The sequence below is a fragment of the Corticium candelabrum genome, chromosome 16, assembly GCF_963422355.1.
Source record: "Corticium candelabrum chromosome 16, ooCorCand1.1, whole genome shotgun sequence".
NCBI lineage: Eukaryota > Metazoa > Porifera > Homoscleromorpha > Homosclerophorida > Plakinidae > Corticium > Corticium candelabrum.
In genome coordinates this window covers 212,587-233,024 of record NC_085100.1, presented here as the reverse complement: position 1 = coordinate 233,024, position 20,438 = coordinate 212,587, and the positions used below count along the sequence as shown (strand labels likewise).

Sequence of the window (20,438 nt, the reverse complement as noted above, 5' to 3'; positions counted from 1 at the left end):
CAACAGCCTCCTACATTATTTCAACTGATTAATTAAGTCTAAAACGTCAATGTATGACGCAATTAATTGATAAAAAAACTCTATAGTGGGTCGACATATCGGAAACGCACCAGACTACAATGAAACGTATTGTTCTACAACAACGAGCACATCTAGATCCGACACAGATAGACATACTGGATACGTTTGCAGAAGAAACGACGGAAGCTCGTTGTAGATGCAACGTCGATCGCGATCTGCTTGCAAAATCTGTAGTGTTTAGATATATATGATGATAATAGAAAGATCGAGATGATTTGACTACCAATGCTAATTATTTATTAATTAATTAACGGACTCACGGCAGGGTGCGCAGCCTCGATGTCCCAGCCACACGATACAGTGGCATACGGGAATGCACAGTTTAGGATGTCTGAGCACGCACGCTTTCTGTGTACGGCAGGTCGTGGAATGGAAGAATTTGTGAAACAAGATGTCATCGATCGGTGCCATGCTTACAATGTAAGCACATACGGCTTTATTTAAAGCACTTTAAAAAAGTTTTGAAAAACTATTTATTGCACATTTATATTAATTAACTTAATTAAACATGAAATATGTTAATTAATTAATTAAATTGTATGAACAGAGTGAGTGATTAACATTGCTAAGAGCATGTCGTTTTGTGACATATTTAGAGTATTACTAAATTCTACAATTTTTTTGTTGAAAGTTAATTGTTTCAGACATTTTACTATTTCAGACTCTCTTGATTACTACACTACATTATTGTATTGCAGGTGAAGTTATATCAAGGAAAAGTTGCTTTCAGTAGCAATGCCTCACCAGAACATCTTATTGCTGTGAAATCTGCTGAGAGGTTGATGGTTCTAGTTACCTTGCAAAGCTCATCGATGATGCAAAACAAAGAAAAAAAGTTTGCAGGTAAACACTGATTTAATATGATTTGCCATTGAATTATTTAAATTTTTCTTGTAAATATTTTGTGTTTATTTTTATGGCACATGTTGTATACAACTACATCAGGCAAAGCTATTTATTTAATTCCAGCAAGCAATCATGCACAAACCAGTTGGGTAAAATTATCATGTTGCAATGCATTGTGTGATGACTGGAAGTTTCTGTGAAAGTTAGAGATCGTCTAGTTACATTTATTGGAATAATGTTGCGTAGTTGAGACTGCATGGTTGTGGCTGGGTTTCCATGGTTTAGTTAATTCTGGTTTTGATGACATTGAAACTTGTGGCAGCTAACAACAATATCCTAAAAGAAGAAAATTGTGTGGGAATAAAGTCGTGCGATTTTATGTGACATCACTATTAGTGTGGAATTGATTTATGCGATAAGAAGTTCTCTCTGTTTACCTCTTGGCAACTGCAATGTTGCTGGTGGATAGACTGCCAGTAGTAGATACAGCTGGCACTAACACTCCTCTGTCCTGTGAAGAGTTGTGCTTGAAATAGTTTAAGATAGACATTTACAAAGCAAAGGCACTAGCTGACACGTCGTGTGGTTGGTGTTGTTTGGGTCATGATCCAGTGCACGTTAGGCACGAGGCTAGCACATGTTTTGGTACTGAGCATGCGCAAGGGAAAACTTGTGTGAAATTTAATTGTGTGATGAGCTGCAATTGCACAAAATCGCACGAATTTTTCTCCCACACAATTTTCTTCAGCTCATGAGCAAAAGTAATTCAGTGATCTATTTGAATTATGACTTTAAGGCTTTACAATGATGCATATTTGAGACACTACAAAGCTGTTGCTATAGTTCTTAGGCTACGTGCTAACCACTAAGTGCTTTTGATTAATTATAGATAGGTAAAGTGTTGCACTCTCTCTAGAGTATTGAGTTGGAAATGGCGGGCAGTTATAATGATGGGTTGTATTGATAGTTTGTTTAGTTCTGTATTTATGGTGTGCTTGTGCATGTTTTAGTTCTGCTAGCCACTAGCGAGACTAGCCTAGTTTATGGTGGAGTAAATATTCGTGTAGTACTTTGCTCTTGCTTGCATGTATCTCCTTGACATTTTGACAGACATACGTACTGTACATGTATGTGTGTAGATCAATCTGCTGTAATTGTGGATGTTTAGGGTCTTCTTTGTTGTCGTCTTTGGTAAACACCATAGTAACAGATGATGTCTGTATGTGGAGACACGCTGTTACTAAATGGAGAGAATTTCAAAGACTGTGGGATGGTTCAATAGTGGAGCAGGAAATCACTCAACATGGGTCTCCAGCAGCAAAACGAATGAAACCAGAAGGGATGTATAGTCCTTCCGCAATCTCTACTTTTGTGCCTGTTGATCAGGTGTCGTTTCGAGTATCGTGTAAATGTGCTGGAAGGTTGGGAAGGCAACTGTCATGTCAGGCAAGTGTCTATGATTCGGCTCTATTGTGTCATAGTATGATGAATGTTTGCGTTCGATTTCAGGAACTTGCCAAAGCTGTTGGTTATCGTTTAGGATTGTTAATGTCATGGAAAGTGAACTTGAAGTCACCAGATGTTGAAGTAGGGATTCGCTGGGTGTCACCAAATGTATTATGATTTATGGATGACTTTTTACCAGGTGTGTGTTCATGTGAATGATGATCTCATTATTGCTGCTATACCTACTACAAGGTAAAGCATGCAAGCAATCATATTTTATAGATTGATGCAATTGTCAAAACATGTTGCAATGGTAAAATATTAGTCTCTTACAATTAACGGTTATGGCTGATTAGCACTATACATTGTATGCAGAAGTAGGATACTAGCTGAGCTGTTGCAAGTCACTGAGTGACAATATTGTAGACTGCCTGTGTCAGCTAAATTTATGTAATGTGTTGTTACGTTTTGTTGTTTTTATGGCTACACACTATGTACTATTTTGACTGTATGCTGCTTCTATAATTGTTAATTTTAGTAGCAATATGTTTGTTTGTTTGCTATCTGTACATTTTGTCTAAATGTACAATTTGCTTCTTGACGTGCAACTATTGAACAGACTAATAGGTGGTGTGGTGTCTTTGTAGAGTGCCCTTGTCCAGTCGATCTTATCTGAAGACATTTGGTTTAAGATGTACTGTTGCATGGGCTATTGGTAGGCTTGCAAACATTAAGGTGTGTTCTGAGCGTGCTGTTTGCTTTCCTCATCTAATGCTGTATGATCTGGACAGCCAGGTGATGTAGTCATGGATCCAATGTGTGGCAGTGGGATATTATTGATAGAATCAGCAAGAGAGTGGAAGGTGGGAGATTTCTATTTTGTTTAATGAAATAGCATATTCGATTGAATGTACACTACTGTACTAGAACACACAGTCAGTGGATGATTTTATGGTATTGTTCTTTATTGTGCGTTGAACATCTAGGATGCTGTTTATGTCGGTTGTGATTTGAGTGACAGCCAATTGTTTCGAGCAGTTGACAATGTCAAGGAAGCATCACCTCACAATGTCTTTCTTATGGAAGCAAATGCCACACGTATTGACGCTACACCTGTTACTGCTCATGGTAGCTGTAACTACTTAGATAACTTTCTTACAGATTTACCAGTTGTAAATGACTCTGTTGATGTTGTTATTTGTGACTTGCCATTTGGTCAGCAACATGGCATACCAGAAACGATCAATAAGCTGTACACATTGTTTGCCAAGGAAGTGAACAGGTTGGTTTCATTATGTATTTGGTGATGGTTATGTAGTAAAAGTTTATTTGTTGAACGTAGGGTTCTAAAGAGCGAGGGAACACTTGTGCTTCTGACATCGACTGCAAACATTGAGATCCTCTTGCAAGGCTTTAATAAATGTACTTGTATTAGAGGAGATGGATCATGCTTGGAGTTTTGTGTAACTGAAAATTATCCTGTTGTGCTTGGAATTCTACCTGCTTGCATAGTTGTGTTAAAACAAGTAAGAAAGACGTCAACAATGGCAGTGAATAGACCAGAGGTTGATGAATGATTGACACAATGAAATGTTTTTTGTCGTATAGAAATTATTGTTTGTTTCTAATTAAAGGTGAGTGTGAATGTGTCTTGTTTCAGTTTGTTGAGCATGTCATGTGTGGTATACTGGTTTATCTCTTTTATAGGGAATATAAAAAGGCAATGTAAGATCATAATTTCAAGTGTGTTTTGCATCAAACTGCAATATTTGTTGTGAATTCAGTTTGTTGATTTGAGCAAGCACCAGCATGACATTAATGGTAATCTGCATATGTATTCCATCTCTAGTATGAATGAATACTTAAAATTTAATTACAGTTGTAGTTTGCTTGATGTTGTAATTAAATTTGTGATGTAGCATTTAGTACCTCTCTGCCTTCTCTAAACTGTTAAGGAAAGTGACTGTGTGATACAAGTACTGCAGCTGATAAATTAGGGAAATGTGAGGTTGTATAGAGGTGCCCTTTGAAAGCAGCATGCTTACTTTTCAAAACAATTGTTGATGTGTCAAGAAAGCATACCACCACATTATATTTCGATACAAGTATTCTTGTTTGCTGTATCTAAAGTCACAAAGAATTATTTGTTTAGTCACCTGGTGTGATGATTATAAAAGGCAAAACAGAATGCAACTTACTACAAGTTGAGGTTCTGTAGGTGTTTTTGCGGCAAAACATAAGTGTACACCTACATGTGCATGTACAACCAAAATGCTAGCTGGAACGTTACATGTTTACAGTTAATATCTAGTACTGGTATAATGTACGTGTGTGCTATAGTTTTGTTGAACTTGTGCGCTTGTCATTTGTTGAAGAGCGGCTTGTCTCATCCATTCGTTTCACTATCTTGATGATTGCCCTTTTATATTCTTGTCTTACTTGTTTCTTCAGAACATAGCTGATAAGGAGGAAGACTCCTTGCAGTGAAGTGAACACCATAAATGGGTACCAAAAGAAGCTGGTCTTCTTTGATGCTGCTATGAGAGCAAACACCCATGTAAGACTGAGAAGAGAGAAAATACTGAACAATGCAGTGACTTCTTTTTTCAGTTTTTTAGCTGTTTCTGGTTGCAGTGATATGCTACTTCTTCTTCTTCGTTGACTTTGTCCTTTCAGTGCATGCAGTGTTGCAGAATGCTTTAAACCAATATGTATAGCTCGTGCTGATACAACAAACACAACAGAGTTGAAAAGAATGATCAAAGAGACTGGAACTATGAAGACAACAATTAGAGCGTTTGCATTGGTAATCCAGCACATGGACTTGTTGCCATAACTGATATTAATGGTTGAGACCTTGTCAAGTAGTAGGCATGTTGTACATACGAGAAGAGGGAGCCCCCAGCCATATGCACAATATTTCATAATGGTCTGTCTCATAGACACTGTTCTCAGATGGCTTTTTGCCTTGTCAATCACAAATGTCCGGAGGATGTCAAACGCTGCTACACTTGACCACGTGAAGGTGCTAAAGAAGAAAAAATGTAAGAAGAAGGCCACAGCTGTACAGACTTGAATATCATTGACGTGGCCTGCTCCTGTGATTAAAACCAAATGAGAGAGCAAGATGGCTGTGACAAGGTTGATCAAATTGAATCCAGGAAGAGTTCGAAGTGATTTGAAGCAGGCATATGTGAGTAAGACTATTGAACATGATATAATGTTCAGAATACTTCCAACGACTGACAGAATGATAACAAATTCTTTGTAATTCCACACAAAGTCAGTCTCAGTGGTTGTGTAGTTTCTACTGTAATTACTGCAGTGTCTCAATCGGCCATTTGACAGCAAAATGTATTCACCTCTTTTCAACTTCATGCCACTTGCTTTTTCAATGACTGTTCCATTACTGAGTTGATTGAACTCGCTTGTGTTGAGTGTAATGAGAGGACAGTCAAGGTGTAATTCACTGTTTGTTTCTGATAGTATGTGAGTGAACTTCACTCCATGAAGTGAAAAACTTCCTAAATTGAGTGTTAAGCTAGCATTTGCTGCAGGTTGTTGTACAGTTGCTGTCACAAACACTGTGCTGCTTGCTTCAACACTGATATCAAGACTCATGATGCTGGTATTCAAGGACAATGTAAGGCGATGATACAAAATGTTTTCAAATTCATCAAGGAAGGAATTGTCATGGAAACTGTTGTTCAAGATGTTGTTGGAAACATTGGCTGACAGAATGAGGTTAAATGTGATGACTGTGTGTTGCTGGTTACTATAACTATTAGGTTTGTCACAATTTGTTTTTGCAATACATGTCAGTCGTCTGCACTGCTGTATGTGAGGGTCATAGACTTGGTTGATAGGACAGCTGTGAGAAATAGTTTTTGTAGTCATCCGGAGTGAGGAGAAAGCAAAGTGTCCACTGCTTGTGAAATCCATCAACATGACAAAATTACTAGGAGCGTCATCTGTTATATGACTGGTTTTATCCTCGTCATCAACAGGAGCAGTGCATTCTACTTCTGAGAGATTAAATCCATTACAGACAGCACAAAATCGGTTCTTGAAATATCGATTTTGTGCTCTGACGTACTCAGTCTGTCTATGACAGCTCAGTTGCAAACATTCATATTCGAATGTTGACATGTTAGTGAGTGGATAGACTTCATGATATGGCAGACATTTTGTCTCTACTATCATACAAGACCGAGCCGCTGCAGAAAGATTGACAGCAGGTTTGCTAGCATTCCTTTTTAAGAAAGGCAATTGAAACTTGTTGATTTGGCAGTGCTTAATCACTGTTTCCAGGGAGTTGTTTGAACGGGAGCCATTAAGCATGGAGACATCAGTATTATTACATATGAGCTCTGATTGCCAGAAGATGTACTCACTGACGTTGATGAGGTGATTGCAAAATGCACAATAAGCATTTTTGTAAGTCACATTGCCTACAGTAACAGGTGTGACTTGTATCAAGTTGGAGACATTTCCTGTTAGGTTGTGTTGTCTAACTTCACATGCTTGGATGATGTCAGTGTCAAACCAGGTGAATGCACATTTCGTCACCATGTAGAAACCTTCCAGTTTTTCTTGCAGTGTGGTGTACTTGTTTAGTTTCTCTGCAGGGTTCACACAGTTAAACTCGTGCTATATTAAACAGGAATTGCAATGACGTTTTCATATTAGACAACAATTAACAGTTGTTTGCTTACCATGGTAGATGAAAGAGAATCTGATGATTGTTCAACAATTGACTTGGAACTATGGTTAGCGGGTGTGCTAGAAGGACACAGCAATGCACTGCTTTGGCAGCAGTCATCATAGATTTTGCACAAGGGATCGCACTTGCATCGATTTTGAATGTACCGGTAGTCCACCTTTGGTTGATTTGCAGTAGTCGGCAGTTGTACTGGTTGATCACTAGGCATTGCAGATTTTTTCTTTGTCTCTGACCGACGTAGGCGTATTTCTTTCTTTGGCTCTGTTTTCAATAGACCCACCGGATCTTCATCAGTGTTTGGCAAGCAGCTTTCGTAGCAGTAGCAGTCAGGAGGGGACGAATTGTGTAGGAATTCTGCAAGCCAAAGGTTGCAGCTTTCCATCTGAGGATTGTTTGATTGACTTGATGACAAATGAAATGCCAATAGGAACAACAGGAACATCGGAGACATGTCGAAACGTTTGTTGAGCACAGACTTGTGCACTGAGGGTCGATGGTGGCCGACAATAGGATTTGATATTCATTTTCACGGTCTAGACTATTAAATAGACGTGTACGTGGTTGGCTTTTGTCGTGATGCTGTAACTAGTTAGATACGAACGCAGACGTCTTGTTTTCTCTTGTCGTGATGCTGTAACTAGCTAGATCTCGAACCCTGACGTTTTGTTGGCTTTGTTGTGATGCTGTAACTATTTTTAGGAATTAGTGAAGCCAGCCGCAGCTGCATGGTCATCATGCTTGTTCGGGGGAAGCCGGCCGCTGGAGGTTATCTACGTGGGACCTTATTCAGGAGTCGTAAGAAGAGTTGTGTCATTAATTGCAATTGCTACTAGTACATGTACTGTACTGGGGGCTATGACTCTAGTTAATTAATATGTATAACGTAAGGTTCAATCAATTAATTAACCGTAAATAGCTCTACCACGAGATCGGATGAAAGCTATTTGAAAACGGAGACATGGTTAATTAATTAACGTTAGGTATTATTATATCTAGTCGTGATCAAAGGATGTAGGCGGGAAGGGTCTGCTTACGCGAGACTAGTATATCCCTGTTCACACTTGCAACTGGATCGCGATCCGATCACGATAAACTCGAATCCACATCGCGAGGTGGTTTTGATCCAATTAGAAATAGTGGGCGTTGCCTCCACGCACACTACGCGTGTAGTCAGAACATCTAACCCTCCTCACTCGTCTTTGTTCTCGCTCACCTTACGTCGCTGTATCAACGCTTTCCACAAGCAAAGAAGCCACACGTACACATCGGTCATCAGTCACGTGATACCGAAAATGAGGCGGAGGTAGCGGCAAAGCGAATTTTTTTAGCTGTTCCCGTATGCACTTCCGCGAGGTTCGGCAGTCAATGGACATCTTGCAACTGCGATTTTGACATAAACGAACTGCTGTCTTTTTGCGCATCTTTCGAGCAGTAACCTGCGCCGTTTATTGAAAGGGGGCCTCAGTTTTTGTCGTCTGCTGAACGTGGTTTTCTCGGCACAAATCAACTTCAATAAATTAGACGACAGATAAAGTCATTTATAATTACTATTCTTCACAGTTAAGCAAATTTTTAGTTTTCATAAAATCTTTTTTCGGGTGCGATTTATGCGTCAATATTGACACTGTTGCATGCACTGCATACATCAAATCATGTACTATTTATTGCGAATTTATTTCCTGTGTGCAATTAATTAAATAATATGCAGAAAAGTGCAAAGTACTCAGGTAATTTAATTCTATTTCACAACTACTAAGTTACTAAAAAGATTTATTAACAGATAAACACTTTAATAGGGTAGTATACAATTAAAATAACAGCATAGGATATTATGTGTGTGTACACAATATTTACTAAGCATTATCTATAGTTGGATAAACACGTACACAAAATAATGTACTCTGATAATCATTACTAATCGGATCATTTAATGTAAACAACCTACTAATTACTAATGCATAGAATATGATGATGATGATGACGACATATTGATAACACTGCTGGTTGTCACACAGCTAGCTATTATTGAGGTAATCTATATTTAGAGCTAACATTGATTTAAATTAAATTATGTTAATTAATTTAAGTTAAGTTAATGACTTAGTTAAGTTGATGGTATCAGTCATTGTGTTGTGACACTTATAGGTGTATACATTGGATATGCATTTTGGCAACTGGCATTATATTTCAAACTAGGCATTGGTTGTTATATGGTTGGTGACATGAATGACAGTAACTGAGTTACATAATTAGTATACTCTGTGTGTGTGTGTGTGTGTGTGTGTGTGTGTGTGTGTGTGTGTGTGTGTGTGTGTGTGTGTGTGTGTGTGTGTGTGTGTGTGTGTGTGTGTGTGTGTGTGTGTGTGTGTGTGTGTGTGTGTGTGTGTGTGTGTGTGTGTGTGTGTGTGTGTGTGTGTGTGTGTGTGTGTGTGTGTGTGTATTCATATGGCTGTTTACTCAATTGGAAGAGTGCATCTCATATTGGTACATTTCAAGGCACATTAATGCATGAACTACTATCATCCTAGCAATGATGAGATAGAGGATAATTTCTTGCACAAGAAACTCCCATCTTTGCCTCATTTGATTCTAGTGTATATATTGAGTAACTGGTATCTCATTGGGGTGGACAAGGTCTGTGACTGTTGTTGTCGACAAGAACTGTCTGGCTTGCTGCATTCTGGGTGTTCTGACCATTACTAATGGCCATGTGAAGTACGGTATATGTTAGTCTGCATGTTAATGTGGCAGCTATGGCAGAACCTAACATCTGTGGTTGTACTTAGAAATGTGAGAGCGTTACCTGGGCCATCAAGCTACACCTGGTACTGAAATAATCCAGGTAGCCAAGGATGGTGTTTGTCCTTTTGTTGGCTATGTCACATTACTGGTATGTTTAATATGGACATTTGTGATAACCATTTGCCTGTCTTGAATCTGTGTACTTTGATGATACAACTGTAGGTTGATGACACTTGAAAGACACCATGTATTTGAGACAACAGCAAAATCAACATGGTGAGGCAAAATGACCCGTAAGAGAAATGGTAGAATTAAAGCATAATTGTTATGCAGGTCCTTAATACTTCTAAAATGATCTGTTGCCAGACAGCTGACAGTTGTTTGGCTGAAATTCTTTGTCAACATTATTAATTAACAATGAGTTGATGTCTGCTACTTGTTATGAGTTCATTTGAAGCCATGCTCTAACTAGAAGAAGGAGTCATGATCAGTGAAACCTGCACTACTACAGAAATGGGAGTGATGAAAGTAGTCTTAGTTGCTAGTTGTACCAAGAGGACAGTTGTGACTTCAGGGTAGCAATAAAATGTTTGTCACTGCTTATCTTGCATATGCATTGGATGTCCACAAATAATCATGAGTCATCTGACTCTTGTCAGAACTATAATTATAATAACGTCCAAACATTGTGGTCAGATCTATAATTTGTGACTTGTAATAGACAACTGCCATTGTGTATGTGCAACAGCAGCAGTCGCTATTTCTTTTCTCACTGGATGCAGATCAGCATCTATACACATGATGCAGTCAAAACGTAGACAATAGCCATTGAATTAAATGAGAATTTATTTAATTCGCTAACATACCACAATGTATATTAAGTTCAAGACATGAGCACAAGCAGACTGTTTGATGAGGTACCGTATTTCTCCAAATAATTCGTTCCTGATTAATTCCCTGCCTGTATATTTCCCTTAGTATACACCCACTGTGAATGTAATTACCTCTTCTGAATAGTAATAATATTATTAATAATAATACTAATAGTACTCGGTACTATGAGCGCAAGATTCTACATCGTGATGTCAGTCCTACATGCCGCATGTGCAGTGTAGGCCTGGAAACAGTCGACCACGTTGTGGCAGACTGTAGTGCTTTGGCACCAACGGACTACACTGATTGACACAATCAGGTGGCCTCCATCATTTACTGGGATGTTTGTCGCCATTTTGAGGTTCCAGTGGAGAGCAGATGGTACCGGCATCATCCTGATAGGCTTGTGGAGACGGATGACATTACTATGATGTGGGATACCACCATCCCCACTGCCGGGAAGATCAAAGCCAATCGTCCAGACATCTGTCTCAGAAATAGGAAGACAAACACTTGTCTTCTTATTGATATCAGCTGTCCTGCTGATGGCAACATTGGCAAGAAACATGCTGAGAAGTTGGCAAAGTACAGCAACTTGCGAGTGGAGATAAGCCACATGTGGCATTGTCAAACACTGGTGGTTCCGGTGGTCTTGGGAGCTTTGGGTACAGTGCACGCAGGTATTGCACTGTGGCTGGACATTATTCCAGGTCATCACAACCTGCAGCACTTACAGAAAACAGTGCTTCTGGGATCTACTCGGATCCTTCGTAAAGTCATGTCTTCTTTCTAGATAGCCGTGATGGTCTAAGTACTTCTGAAGCAGGGTTTGCTTCCGGTACTTGCAATAGACTTTACAAACCAGACTGATCTGGTTGAGCACAACATACAGTGCTTCTTGGATCCAGTCGGATCCTGCGTAAATTCATGTCTTCTGTCTAACAGCCATGATGGTCTAAGCACCTCTGAGGCAGGATTTGCTTTTGGTGCTTACCAGTGACCTTATGAATCAGACTGATCTGGTTGAGCACAACATAATAATAATCAAATATAATCAAATATATCATTCATCATTCATTCATTCATTCAATAATAATAATAATAATAATAATAATAATAATAATATTTTGATTCATACCGCTACAGGTAGGCAAGACAAGATACATAAGCGTAACAAGTAAAAATAGGTAGCCATGCATAGAAGAGTAAACATAAAACAATAAATAGAAGAATAATCAGACATAAATTAAGGTTTAATCCAGCTCTTGAAGTCCATGTAGGACAACACCATGACTCTTTTCCTTGTCTCATTGTCCACTGATTGCCACAGATTACCTTGAGTATTCAGAATAAACCCACTCTCTAAGTCATTATGAACTGATCTTCACAAGAAGGAGAGCTGGCTGGCAAGCAATAGATGTGGAGCTTCCCTGATAGGTTTGCCAAGAGTTTCCCCGCAATTCCCCATTCCTTGCACAGCATGGGATTGGTTAAGCAGTTCTTTAATTAATTAAGTGTTGTGGCAACACAAGCCAGAAATGGATGTATGACTTGAGATGATGTTTTCCAGCCAAACCGTGACAACATTAGTAAGGAGAAAGAAGACTCTATTGGTGAACCAAGACAAAAGAAACAGAGACTAGAGTCCAAACAGGTTCACAAAGACACTGCACATGTTTCTGAGGACACAGGTTCCTTCAAAAAGACGAAAGCAGCCTGTAATGCCCACATGGTACAAGACAAGGTACAAAACAAGCCTTTCTTAATTAAAACTCAAATTCTAATTTCTAGTGCATGTACGGTCCAACCATACGTGCATCAAATAAGCAGGATACCATTTGTCAATCTCACAATAAAATTACTACCAGTACATACATAAATGCACAATTTATAGGACTCTTGACCCAAAGACTGCAAAACAGTTATGGCAAGTTACAAACTAGAACTAACTGTTCAATGTTTATAAACATAACTTACAGAGAGTTACGACAACCAATTTAACAGACAAGTTTGCCAAAGATTTCCAATGTGATACATCCATACGTATACGTTTGCTTTAAAGTGTGAAGTACATACAAATCATTATACATCTATTTTAGTGCTCTAAAAAGGAGAGAAACTGCAGCCATTGCCTATTATATACATGTAAGCAATTTTGGCACAAACAGAAAGAATGCCAATCTCAAGGAACAAAGTACAACAATAGATATACAATGAACACTGTCACTCAGCCAATGATATATATCATGACAAACATATACCATGAGAATTCTAAAGGCAATTCAGACTGTACAAAAAAATTAAGCTGCCAATGACAGCCATTCTAACAGCATTTAAGTTCCATGTAACATTTAAGTATTAAGTATGCCGTTACCCCTGACTTTGGCCAAGTCTCTCAGACTTTCCTGCCTTTAGAAGAACCAGTTGGCACCTGTCTGATAGGCCTTCTGTTAGACTTCTCCCCTGTACAAATACTCTATTTCAACTTCCTTACACCATTACACACACACACACACACACACACACACACACACACACACACACACACACACACGCACGCACACACACACACACACACACACACACACACACACACACACACACACAGTATACTAATTATATAACTCAGTTACTGTCATTCATGTCACCAACCATATAACAACCAATGCCTAGTTTGAAATATAATGCCAGTTGCCAAAATGCATATCCAATGTATACACCTATAAGTGTCACAACACAATGACTGATACCATCAACTTAACTAAGAGTCATTAACTTAACTTAAATTAATTAACATAATTTGATTTAAACCAATGTTAGCTCTAAATATAGATTACCTCAATAATAGCTGTGTGACAACCAGCAGTGTTATCAATATGTCGTCATCATCATCATCATATTCTATGCATTAGTAATTAGTATGTTGTTTACACTAAATGATCCGATTAGTAACGATTATCAGAGTACATTAGTTTGTGTACGTGTTTATCCAACTAGATAATGCTTAGTAAATATTGTGTACACACACATATCACATGCTGTTATTATAATTGTATGAAAAATGAAAATTTGCTTAACTGCGAAGAATAGTAATTATAAATGACTTTACCTGTTGTCTAATTTATTGAAGTTGATTTGTGCCGAGAAAACCACGTTCAGCAGACGACAAAAACTGAGGCCCCCTTTCAAGAAACGGCGCAGATTACTGCTCGAAAGGTGCGCAAAAAGACAGCACTTCGTTTATGTCAAAATCGCGGTTGCAAGATGTCCATTGACTGCCGAGCCTCGTACTACCAGACCACTGCAAACCGCGGAAGTGCATACGGGAGCAGCTAAAGCCACACCCACCGGGCCCCAAAAAAAATTCGCGCGGCAAAGTGTGGACGCTCGCTAGCCCGATCCAATCGCGGACAGGGCTTAAAAATTACTGTACATGTAGCAGGACGCCATTCACGTGGACATAACGCACGTATGCACACACACACACACACACACACACACACACACACACACACACACACACACACACACACACACACACCTACACACCCGCGCACGTTACGAGGCGTTACGAGGTTGGGTACGCATGAAGTCTAGGTCAATGGAGGAAGTAGAAAGTTATTTTTCCAAGAAGTTTTGTTTCCAGAGCTCCAGCAAGTGGAAACTGCCATCAGCACACCAAATGTTTCAATCTTCACGTTTTCAATTGGAGGCAATGCAGGAAATGAAGATGAAACTTAATTCAACGAAATCTAAGCTTAACGATTTTGAACTAGCATCATGGCATCAACACACGAGAGATAGTAATCCTGCTTGTTTAGTTACTCGCCATCTGCGATATGAACTGAATGCAGAACTGTGCACTCAGGCTTGGGCAAAGTTTCATGAAATCGTATCTACATACAAACTGATTCCTGATGAGGCACTATCACTGAAATTGTTGAATACAGTTCATCTGTGTGAGGCACCAGGTGCATTTATTACCAGCCTGAATCACTATGTGAAGAGTCATTGCGTTGATTTGGAGTGGCAGTGGGTTGCTACAACACTTAATCCATTTTATGAAGGAAATTCTCCTGGATCGGTAGTTGCTGACAATCAATTTATTTTAGACACTCTAGAGCAATGGGATTTTGGGAAAGACAACAGTGGAGATATTATGAATTGGCTGAATATTGGTGGTAGTCTGTGTGCACGTGTAAATCAGTGGTCAGTGAAACTGGTGACTGCAGACGGTAGTGTGGACTGTCAGGATGTTCCCGATGAGCAGGAGAGTTATGTAGCACCATTGCATTATTGTGAAACTGCAACAGCATTAACTGTGTTGGACAAGGGAGGTTCGTTTCTTATCAAGATATTCACCATGTTTGAACATCAAACAATCTGCTTGATTTATCTACTTGGCTGTGCATTTGAGCAGGTGAATGAATTAAGTCTGAAGGCACAAAACCTAAAATGTTAACTTTAAATTTATTAATGAGCTTGAACTACATCAATGGACTCTCAACTGTTTATTAGAGTTTACGTATGTACATGCATGAGTGTGACATACTTTATTTAGTCGTTTATCAGTTTTATTACAACAATGGTGTTATAGGTACAGCTGCATGGAACCATATGTGATATGTGCTACTGTAAATGTATTTGGTGCAGGTAAATGTAATGAAGCCAGCCACTAGCAAGGGGGGCAATTCTGAAGTTTATGTTGTCTGTTTGAAGTACAGAGGACGAGATGTGGTGACTAGCAGTCATCTTCACTGCCTGCAACAGGCTTTTGGTATGATCTATGTTCAGATCAATGATGTGAAGGTTGCATTTTAAGTAGTGCATTGATTAAAGACTTACTCTACATTTAATTTTGGAGTTTGTCTTTTGTTGATCACTTTTAGTTTGTTCACTATCTTGCAGTGTGCATGGGTATTAAATAAGCTTTGCTGTTAACAAATTTTTGACTCTAAACTTGTGGCTTTTTTGAAATGGTAGAGATTTTGGAGGGTAGAATGGAAATGGAAAGACTCTCAATTGTTTTAATTAAATGACAACAGAAACTTGTTGTTTTGTTAGACTTATCTTTAGTAGTCTCTTCTGTCTCTTCTGCCTCTTCTGCAAGAGTCTTCCACTTCTTCTGGAAGAGTTGTCTGGAAGAGCTGACAGAGACGGAAGAAGCTTGAATAGAGAAACGATACAGGAGACGTTGTGCATGTGCTCATGTTAATTAATTTTTTGGCAATGGATGATTTTTATTTTCAAACTGGCAGGAATGGTAGCAGAACTGATGTTGCTACTTTTTTCTGATGACGAAATGAGATTTTTTGTCATCTGGAGAGCTTGAAGAAGTTGTTACACATGCTGCAACGATAAAGAAACACAGCAGAGTTTATTCCATAACTTCTCGACATTTTCTCTTTCAGCTCTTTTGCTTCTCTCCTGGAAGAGGCGGAAGAGTTTTTCGACACCTCTGACCACTCTTCTGACACCTCGACAGAAAATAAACCACCCATAGTGTCAGAAGAAACATGCAATGTCACTTAATGTTGGACATCTATTGTAGTATTTCTGTACAGGATTTGGAATTTATCACAATATTTGAATTTCATATTAGATTATGTATTGACAACATTGAAAATAATACACAGAATATTGCAATGTGGATTTGTAGAGTTGCAGCTACAGCTAGTTTTGATGTGAACATGTTGTGTAATTGTTTTATCCTTGTTATGATTTTAAATGTTTTCTTGTTTCTATTGATTTTATTGTTTACTTTAGGTGTCGTGGGAGGATCAGAGACTACAGCAATGTTTCCTTTGGAGCTGGTAGCTTCTGATGCACTAGAAGAAATAGTGAAGTGTGCCAAGCAATTCATGGAGTTTCAAGTAAGTCTACCTGCACTAGGTGATTGATTTCTGCTATCTTTGCTTTTGTGGTTGAACAGAGAGCAGCAATAGAAAGGAACATTTACCTTTACCAGTCGATCACAAAGAAACAGAAGAGTCGACTTTACTCTGTAAGTATAATGTATAGTTGCTGGCTGCTAGCTGTTATCCACAAGTGTGTGTGTGTGTGTGTGTGTGTGTGTGTGTGTGTGTGTGTGTGTGTGTGCATGTGCGCACGCGCACTTATGTGCTTATGTGTGCATGCGTGAGGAAAGTGTGCTTGCAATTGTGGAATATATAACTGTATTTAGCTGTTTAGATTAAGAAACAACTGACTAGTTGCTATGTGGCAAAATATAATGTGAAAGCAATACTACAAGAGCAATATGTAGTCAAACGGCATCACTTGGTTACTTTGCTCTAAATCTTATTGAAGAGATTTTTATTATGCTGTTGTGTCTTGTAGGATGGAACTTGCTTGAGCAGTCGGCCTGTGTGGAGTGATACCACTAGACAGCTGCACTCTGGCAGCTACAGCCAGAGACGGGAGAGAAATGCACAGTCATGGCATGACAGACTGCTACAATGTGGAATTGCCAAAGATTCTATTGTTTATTCTACTGAGCGGTTTCATTCTCATAAAGACAGCAGAAAGGTAGAGGGATTTACATGCTGGTTTGTTTCATAGCCTGTTTATAGTTAATATTTTATATGCTTCAGAGTAGTTTTACAGAAGTTTTGAAAACTCCTGCTCATTGGTTTGAAGTACGTACTGTTGAATTTTGCATAAAATTAATTACACCAGGTCACATGCCAAGAATAATGATAAATATTATATGAAGGGCTTTGGGTTTTACACTGTTGTTGGATAAAGGTATTGCAATATGATTACTTTCAACTCAAAGTGACTGATTTGGCGTGTGACCTTAAATGTATTAATAATTGAATAATAAATTTTGATTGATTTGTTGCTGTGTTGTAGAGGAGTGGCGATGCTTTGGCATTATCACACATAGAACCGGAATATGGACGTGCCATATTAAAGGTGAACACTGGTAGTAGTGTTTACATCCAAAGTCACTGGCTGGCATAAACGTTTGAATTCATTTAATTTGTAGGTTCTCAGTTCACCATTTTGTAGTAGAAAAATATTGGATGATTACAAAGAAACAGTATGTAATGCTAAGGCAAGTTGTTCTTTGTTTGGTGTGTGTGTGTGTGTGTGTGTGTGTGTGTGTGTGTGTGTGTGTGTGTGTGTGTGTGTGTGTGTGTGTGTGTCCGGGTGTGCGGGTGTGACATGCACGTGCCGTGGATGCCTGCATGCTTGTGCATGTGTGTGCATGACAAAATTATTGCTTTTCTGTTTTTAAAGGTTTTATGCGATGAGAATTTGCCTGCTATGTGTCAGTTGTTCAGCAATGTCTATCCCTTTTATGCATTTCAAGCTTGCAAAGTTCCTTATTTTTTGTCTATTGATGGACTCAACATGGCAGCTGTTTGTTTTATTACTCAAATGGTGAGAAATCCGAACATGCGGTATCAGAAATTTGTCAGCCATGCATGTATCTTATGTTTAGGAGAAATTGATGGGATCAGTATTGGATCTTAGTGGGAGATGTGGGGGCTATGAAAGATATTTCAGGCGGACATTTCCAAAGGCTAAGGTGTGGTGTGTATATTGCTTATGGTGTTACCAAATATTATAATTTTTTATATGTGTAATGTAGAATGTGTGTGCATATTTGTTTGTGTGAGTAAATTGCTGTACCAAAGATTTGAAACTTCAATATGAGATTGTCATGCAGTCTGTTAATATAACCTGTAAGGCTTTTGAAGGTGACTTAATTAATTTGTAGTAATACACACATGCGTGTTACCTATTTGCATGCTAAAAGAACTAGTAACCATATCATGTTAGTGTTGTGTCTGTGCAGTGACATGTACTCGATGTTATACATAATGTTAGATTCACGTTGCTAATTATGCGGAAACAAGATGTAATAACGAATATCGTGAGTCTACATGTGATGTTCAAGTCCATCAAGTTAAAAGCTTTGACACACTGTCTATTATGGGGTATCCACATTAGATGCAAATGTATTGCTTGCATAGTAATATGGTGTGTTTAGTTTGTGTGAGTCAGTGATGTCATCTGGTTGTATTGATGTGGTTGTTGGAGATGCTGAGTGTGTGGCTGTGACAGACTGTTCACCATACAGAAAAGAGATACACACTAGACCCTTTCTCGTTGCTCACTGCATCATTGCTCTCAGAGTAAGTCACAAATATTTAATTAATTTATATATAATACTAAAATGATTAATGACAATGATCTCAATGTACATCGTTGATGTCCTTTACATTTGTACTACACAAATGCGTTTGTTTGTGCTGGTACGTATACAAACAAAACAACATGCAAGACACCAAATACAGACAGATGGTAAGACATACTTGTATTATCACTGTTGCGTGAATTTGTATTTTTGAAATAATTTTTAAGGCACATTTGCTTGGTCAGTTTTGTTTCAAAGGAAGTTCCTCCAGTGCTCAGTGCTGGGATTGTCTTGTATAATTACCTGAGGCCCGGATATCCGGGCTAAGGGTATAGTAGTCGTCTGACATGCGACTGACCTTACAACCCTATTTATACTTGTTCTAATTAGGTCTAAAACCTGTCCATAATTGACTTAAAAACGATGTATTTAGTTTAGCATTTTAAAGTCTTGTGCACGTGTTTGATGTTTGTACGTACATTACTGCTGATTGAGTGTTTGTTGAGTTGTTTAACTACAGATTTAACTTTTATCACAATATCGGATGGGTTTGTATTGTTTGTTTAATTTATTAGGTTTTGAGGTTGGGTGGCTCCTTTATATGTCGACTGTTTGACTGTTTTACTCGAGTCACTGCTGCTGTCCTGTTTATTCTTCAGAAAGTCTTTGACAAAGTCTGACTATTGATGTGTTAATTAATTGCTACAACTTGAGGAGTACCTTGTTGATGTAGATTTGCATTGTGAAACCTGCCACATCATGTCCACTTACGCCAGATAGATTTGTTGTTTGCAAGGGTTTCAGAAGTTGTGATGCTGCTGTTGTAGAGGTGCAGTGAATGATTCTCTGTTGTAGTTCTGTGTGGAAGTATATGCACATCTGTCTGTCTATTTATTAATATAAATTATTGGCCATAAATTTGTTTGTTTGTCTGTCTGTCTGTCTGTCCATCTAACAGTTTCTACTAAGCACATATCTACTTATTTCTTCAGAAACTATCAGGAATTCTAGATCAGATGCTTGATTCTGAGTCTACACATACAGTTGTGGAAATTGTTCCAATAGTTCAGCTGCTAAGTAAGTGTTTCTACAAACATCTAAACTATACCTTTACTTTAATTAAGGCACTTACACGTGTTCTTTAGAAACACCATTTTGTAAGTCCCTTATAACAACAAATGAGAGTCTATCATGCCAAATCACTCGCACCCTCATTCCGGTGGAATGCAAATTTCTCCAGCCTACAGAACATGTAAGCAACTAGTCTTTGCAACTTTGCCACGTCTGCACCACCTTTTGTATTCCAGACACAAGATGGTGATGGCAGCAGTGAGGCTCTTTGCTCATCAGTCCTTGCTGCTCTTGGGTTGTCTTGTGAAAGATAAAAGTAGAATGCATACGATGTGAAGATGAGCTAAATGGCACGTACATGAAGACGTGTACCACAGATTGCAAGGCAAACATGATTACTTAAATATCAATAATACATTTGCTGCTTTGTTTGTCTTACACTAGTTACAATGGACTTTGTTTTTCATATGAATTGGATTTGTTAGGAATCAGTTATTGCTCATTTAC

At 38.5% G+C, this 20,438-nt stretch overlaps 3 protein-coding genes and 2 long non-coding RNA genes across 10 annotated transcripts; 3 read left to right on the top strand and 2 right to left on the bottom strand.

Annotated features, from left to right (window-relative positions):
• The first annotated feature begins 392 nt into the window (after nt 1–392).
• On the top strand, nt 393–5,126 carry LOC134192036 (THUMP domain-containing protein 2-like). Of its 5 annotated transcripts, XR_009971882.1 has the most exons (15): nt 393–501; nt 780–924; nt 2,096–2,373; nt 2,437–2,514; nt 2,573–2,625; nt 3,021–3,108; nt 3,165–3,236; nt 3,360–3,471; nt 3,535–3,655; nt 3,716–3,899; nt 3,982–4,007; nt 4,081–4,098; nt 4,158–4,194; nt 4,825–4,930; nt 4,984–5,126. XR_009971882.1 is itself a non-coding variant. In XM_062660708.1 (12 exons), the coding sequence occupies exons 1-11, from the start codon at nt 409–411 to the stop codon at nt 4,003–4,005; spliced, it is 1,248 nt and encodes a 415-aa protein (XP_062516692.1). In that variant the 5' UTR covers nt 393–408; the 3' UTR covers nt 4,006–4,007; nt 4,081–4,193. The 5 variants fall into 5 exon arrangements, 2 of the variants coding, with proteins under 2 accessions (XP_062516692.1, XP_062516691.1); XR_009971881.1 differs by having other exon boundaries at nt 3,716–4,007; XM_062660708.1 differs by lacking the exons at nt 4,825–4,930; nt 4,984–5,126 and having other exon boundaries at nt 4,081–4,193.
• LOC134192388 (uncharacterized) lies at nt 4,092–7,547 on the bottom strand. Its single transcript, XM_062661128.1, has 2 exons — nt 7,089–7,547; nt 4,092–7,023 (listed from the first exon to the last, which is right to left on the bottom strand). Exons 1-2 carry the CDS (start codon nt 7,545–7,547, stop codon nt 4,708–4,710), a joined length of 2,775 nt encoding a protein of 924 aa, XP_062517112.1. The 3' UTR covers nt 4,092–4,707.
• Nucleotides 7,548–9,548: 2,001 nt separating this feature from the next.
• Nucleotides 9,549–10,833, top strand: LOC134192037 (uncharacterized). 2 transcript variants are annotated; one of them, XR_009971883.1, is made up of 4 exons: nt 9,549–9,811; nt 9,883–9,986; nt 10,061–10,114; nt 10,172–10,833. It is a non-coding gene; the product is annotated as an uncharacterized LOC134192037 (long non-coding RNA). The 2 variants fall into 2 exon arrangements; XR_009971884.1 differs by having other exon boundaries at nt 9,549–9,822.
• Nucleotides 10,834–12,466: 1,633 nt separating this feature from the next.
• Nucleotides 12,467–14,028, bottom strand: LOC134192451 (uncharacterized). Its single transcript, XR_009971938.1, has 3 exons — nt 13,821–14,028; nt 13,364–13,431; nt 12,467–13,174 (listed from the first exon to the last, which is right to left on the bottom strand). It is a non-coding gene; the product is annotated as an uncharacterized LOC134192451 (long non-coding RNA).
• A 246-nt stretch (nt 14,029–14,274) lies between these two features.
• LOC134192416 (cap-specific mRNA (nucleoside-2'-O-)-methyltransferase 2-like) lies at nt 14,275–20,334 on the top strand. Its single transcript, XM_062661154.1, has 18 exons — nt 14,275–15,131; nt 15,365–15,488; nt 16,478–16,584; nt 16,644–16,715; nt 16,904–16,993; nt 17,051–17,239; nt 17,305–17,349; nt 17,567–17,629; nt 17,703–17,771; nt 17,957–18,100; nt 18,162–18,248; nt 18,551–18,660; nt 18,714–18,858; nt 19,436–19,534; nt 19,594–19,689; nt 19,853–19,937; nt 20,006–20,112; nt 20,168–20,334. Exons 1-18 carry the CDS (start codon nt 14,298–14,300, stop codon nt 20,243–20,245), a joined length of 2,544 nt encoding a protein of 847 aa, XP_062517138.1. The 5' UTR covers nt 14,275–14,297; the 3' UTR covers nt 20,246–20,334.
• Nucleotides 20,335–20,438: the final 104 nt, after the last annotated feature.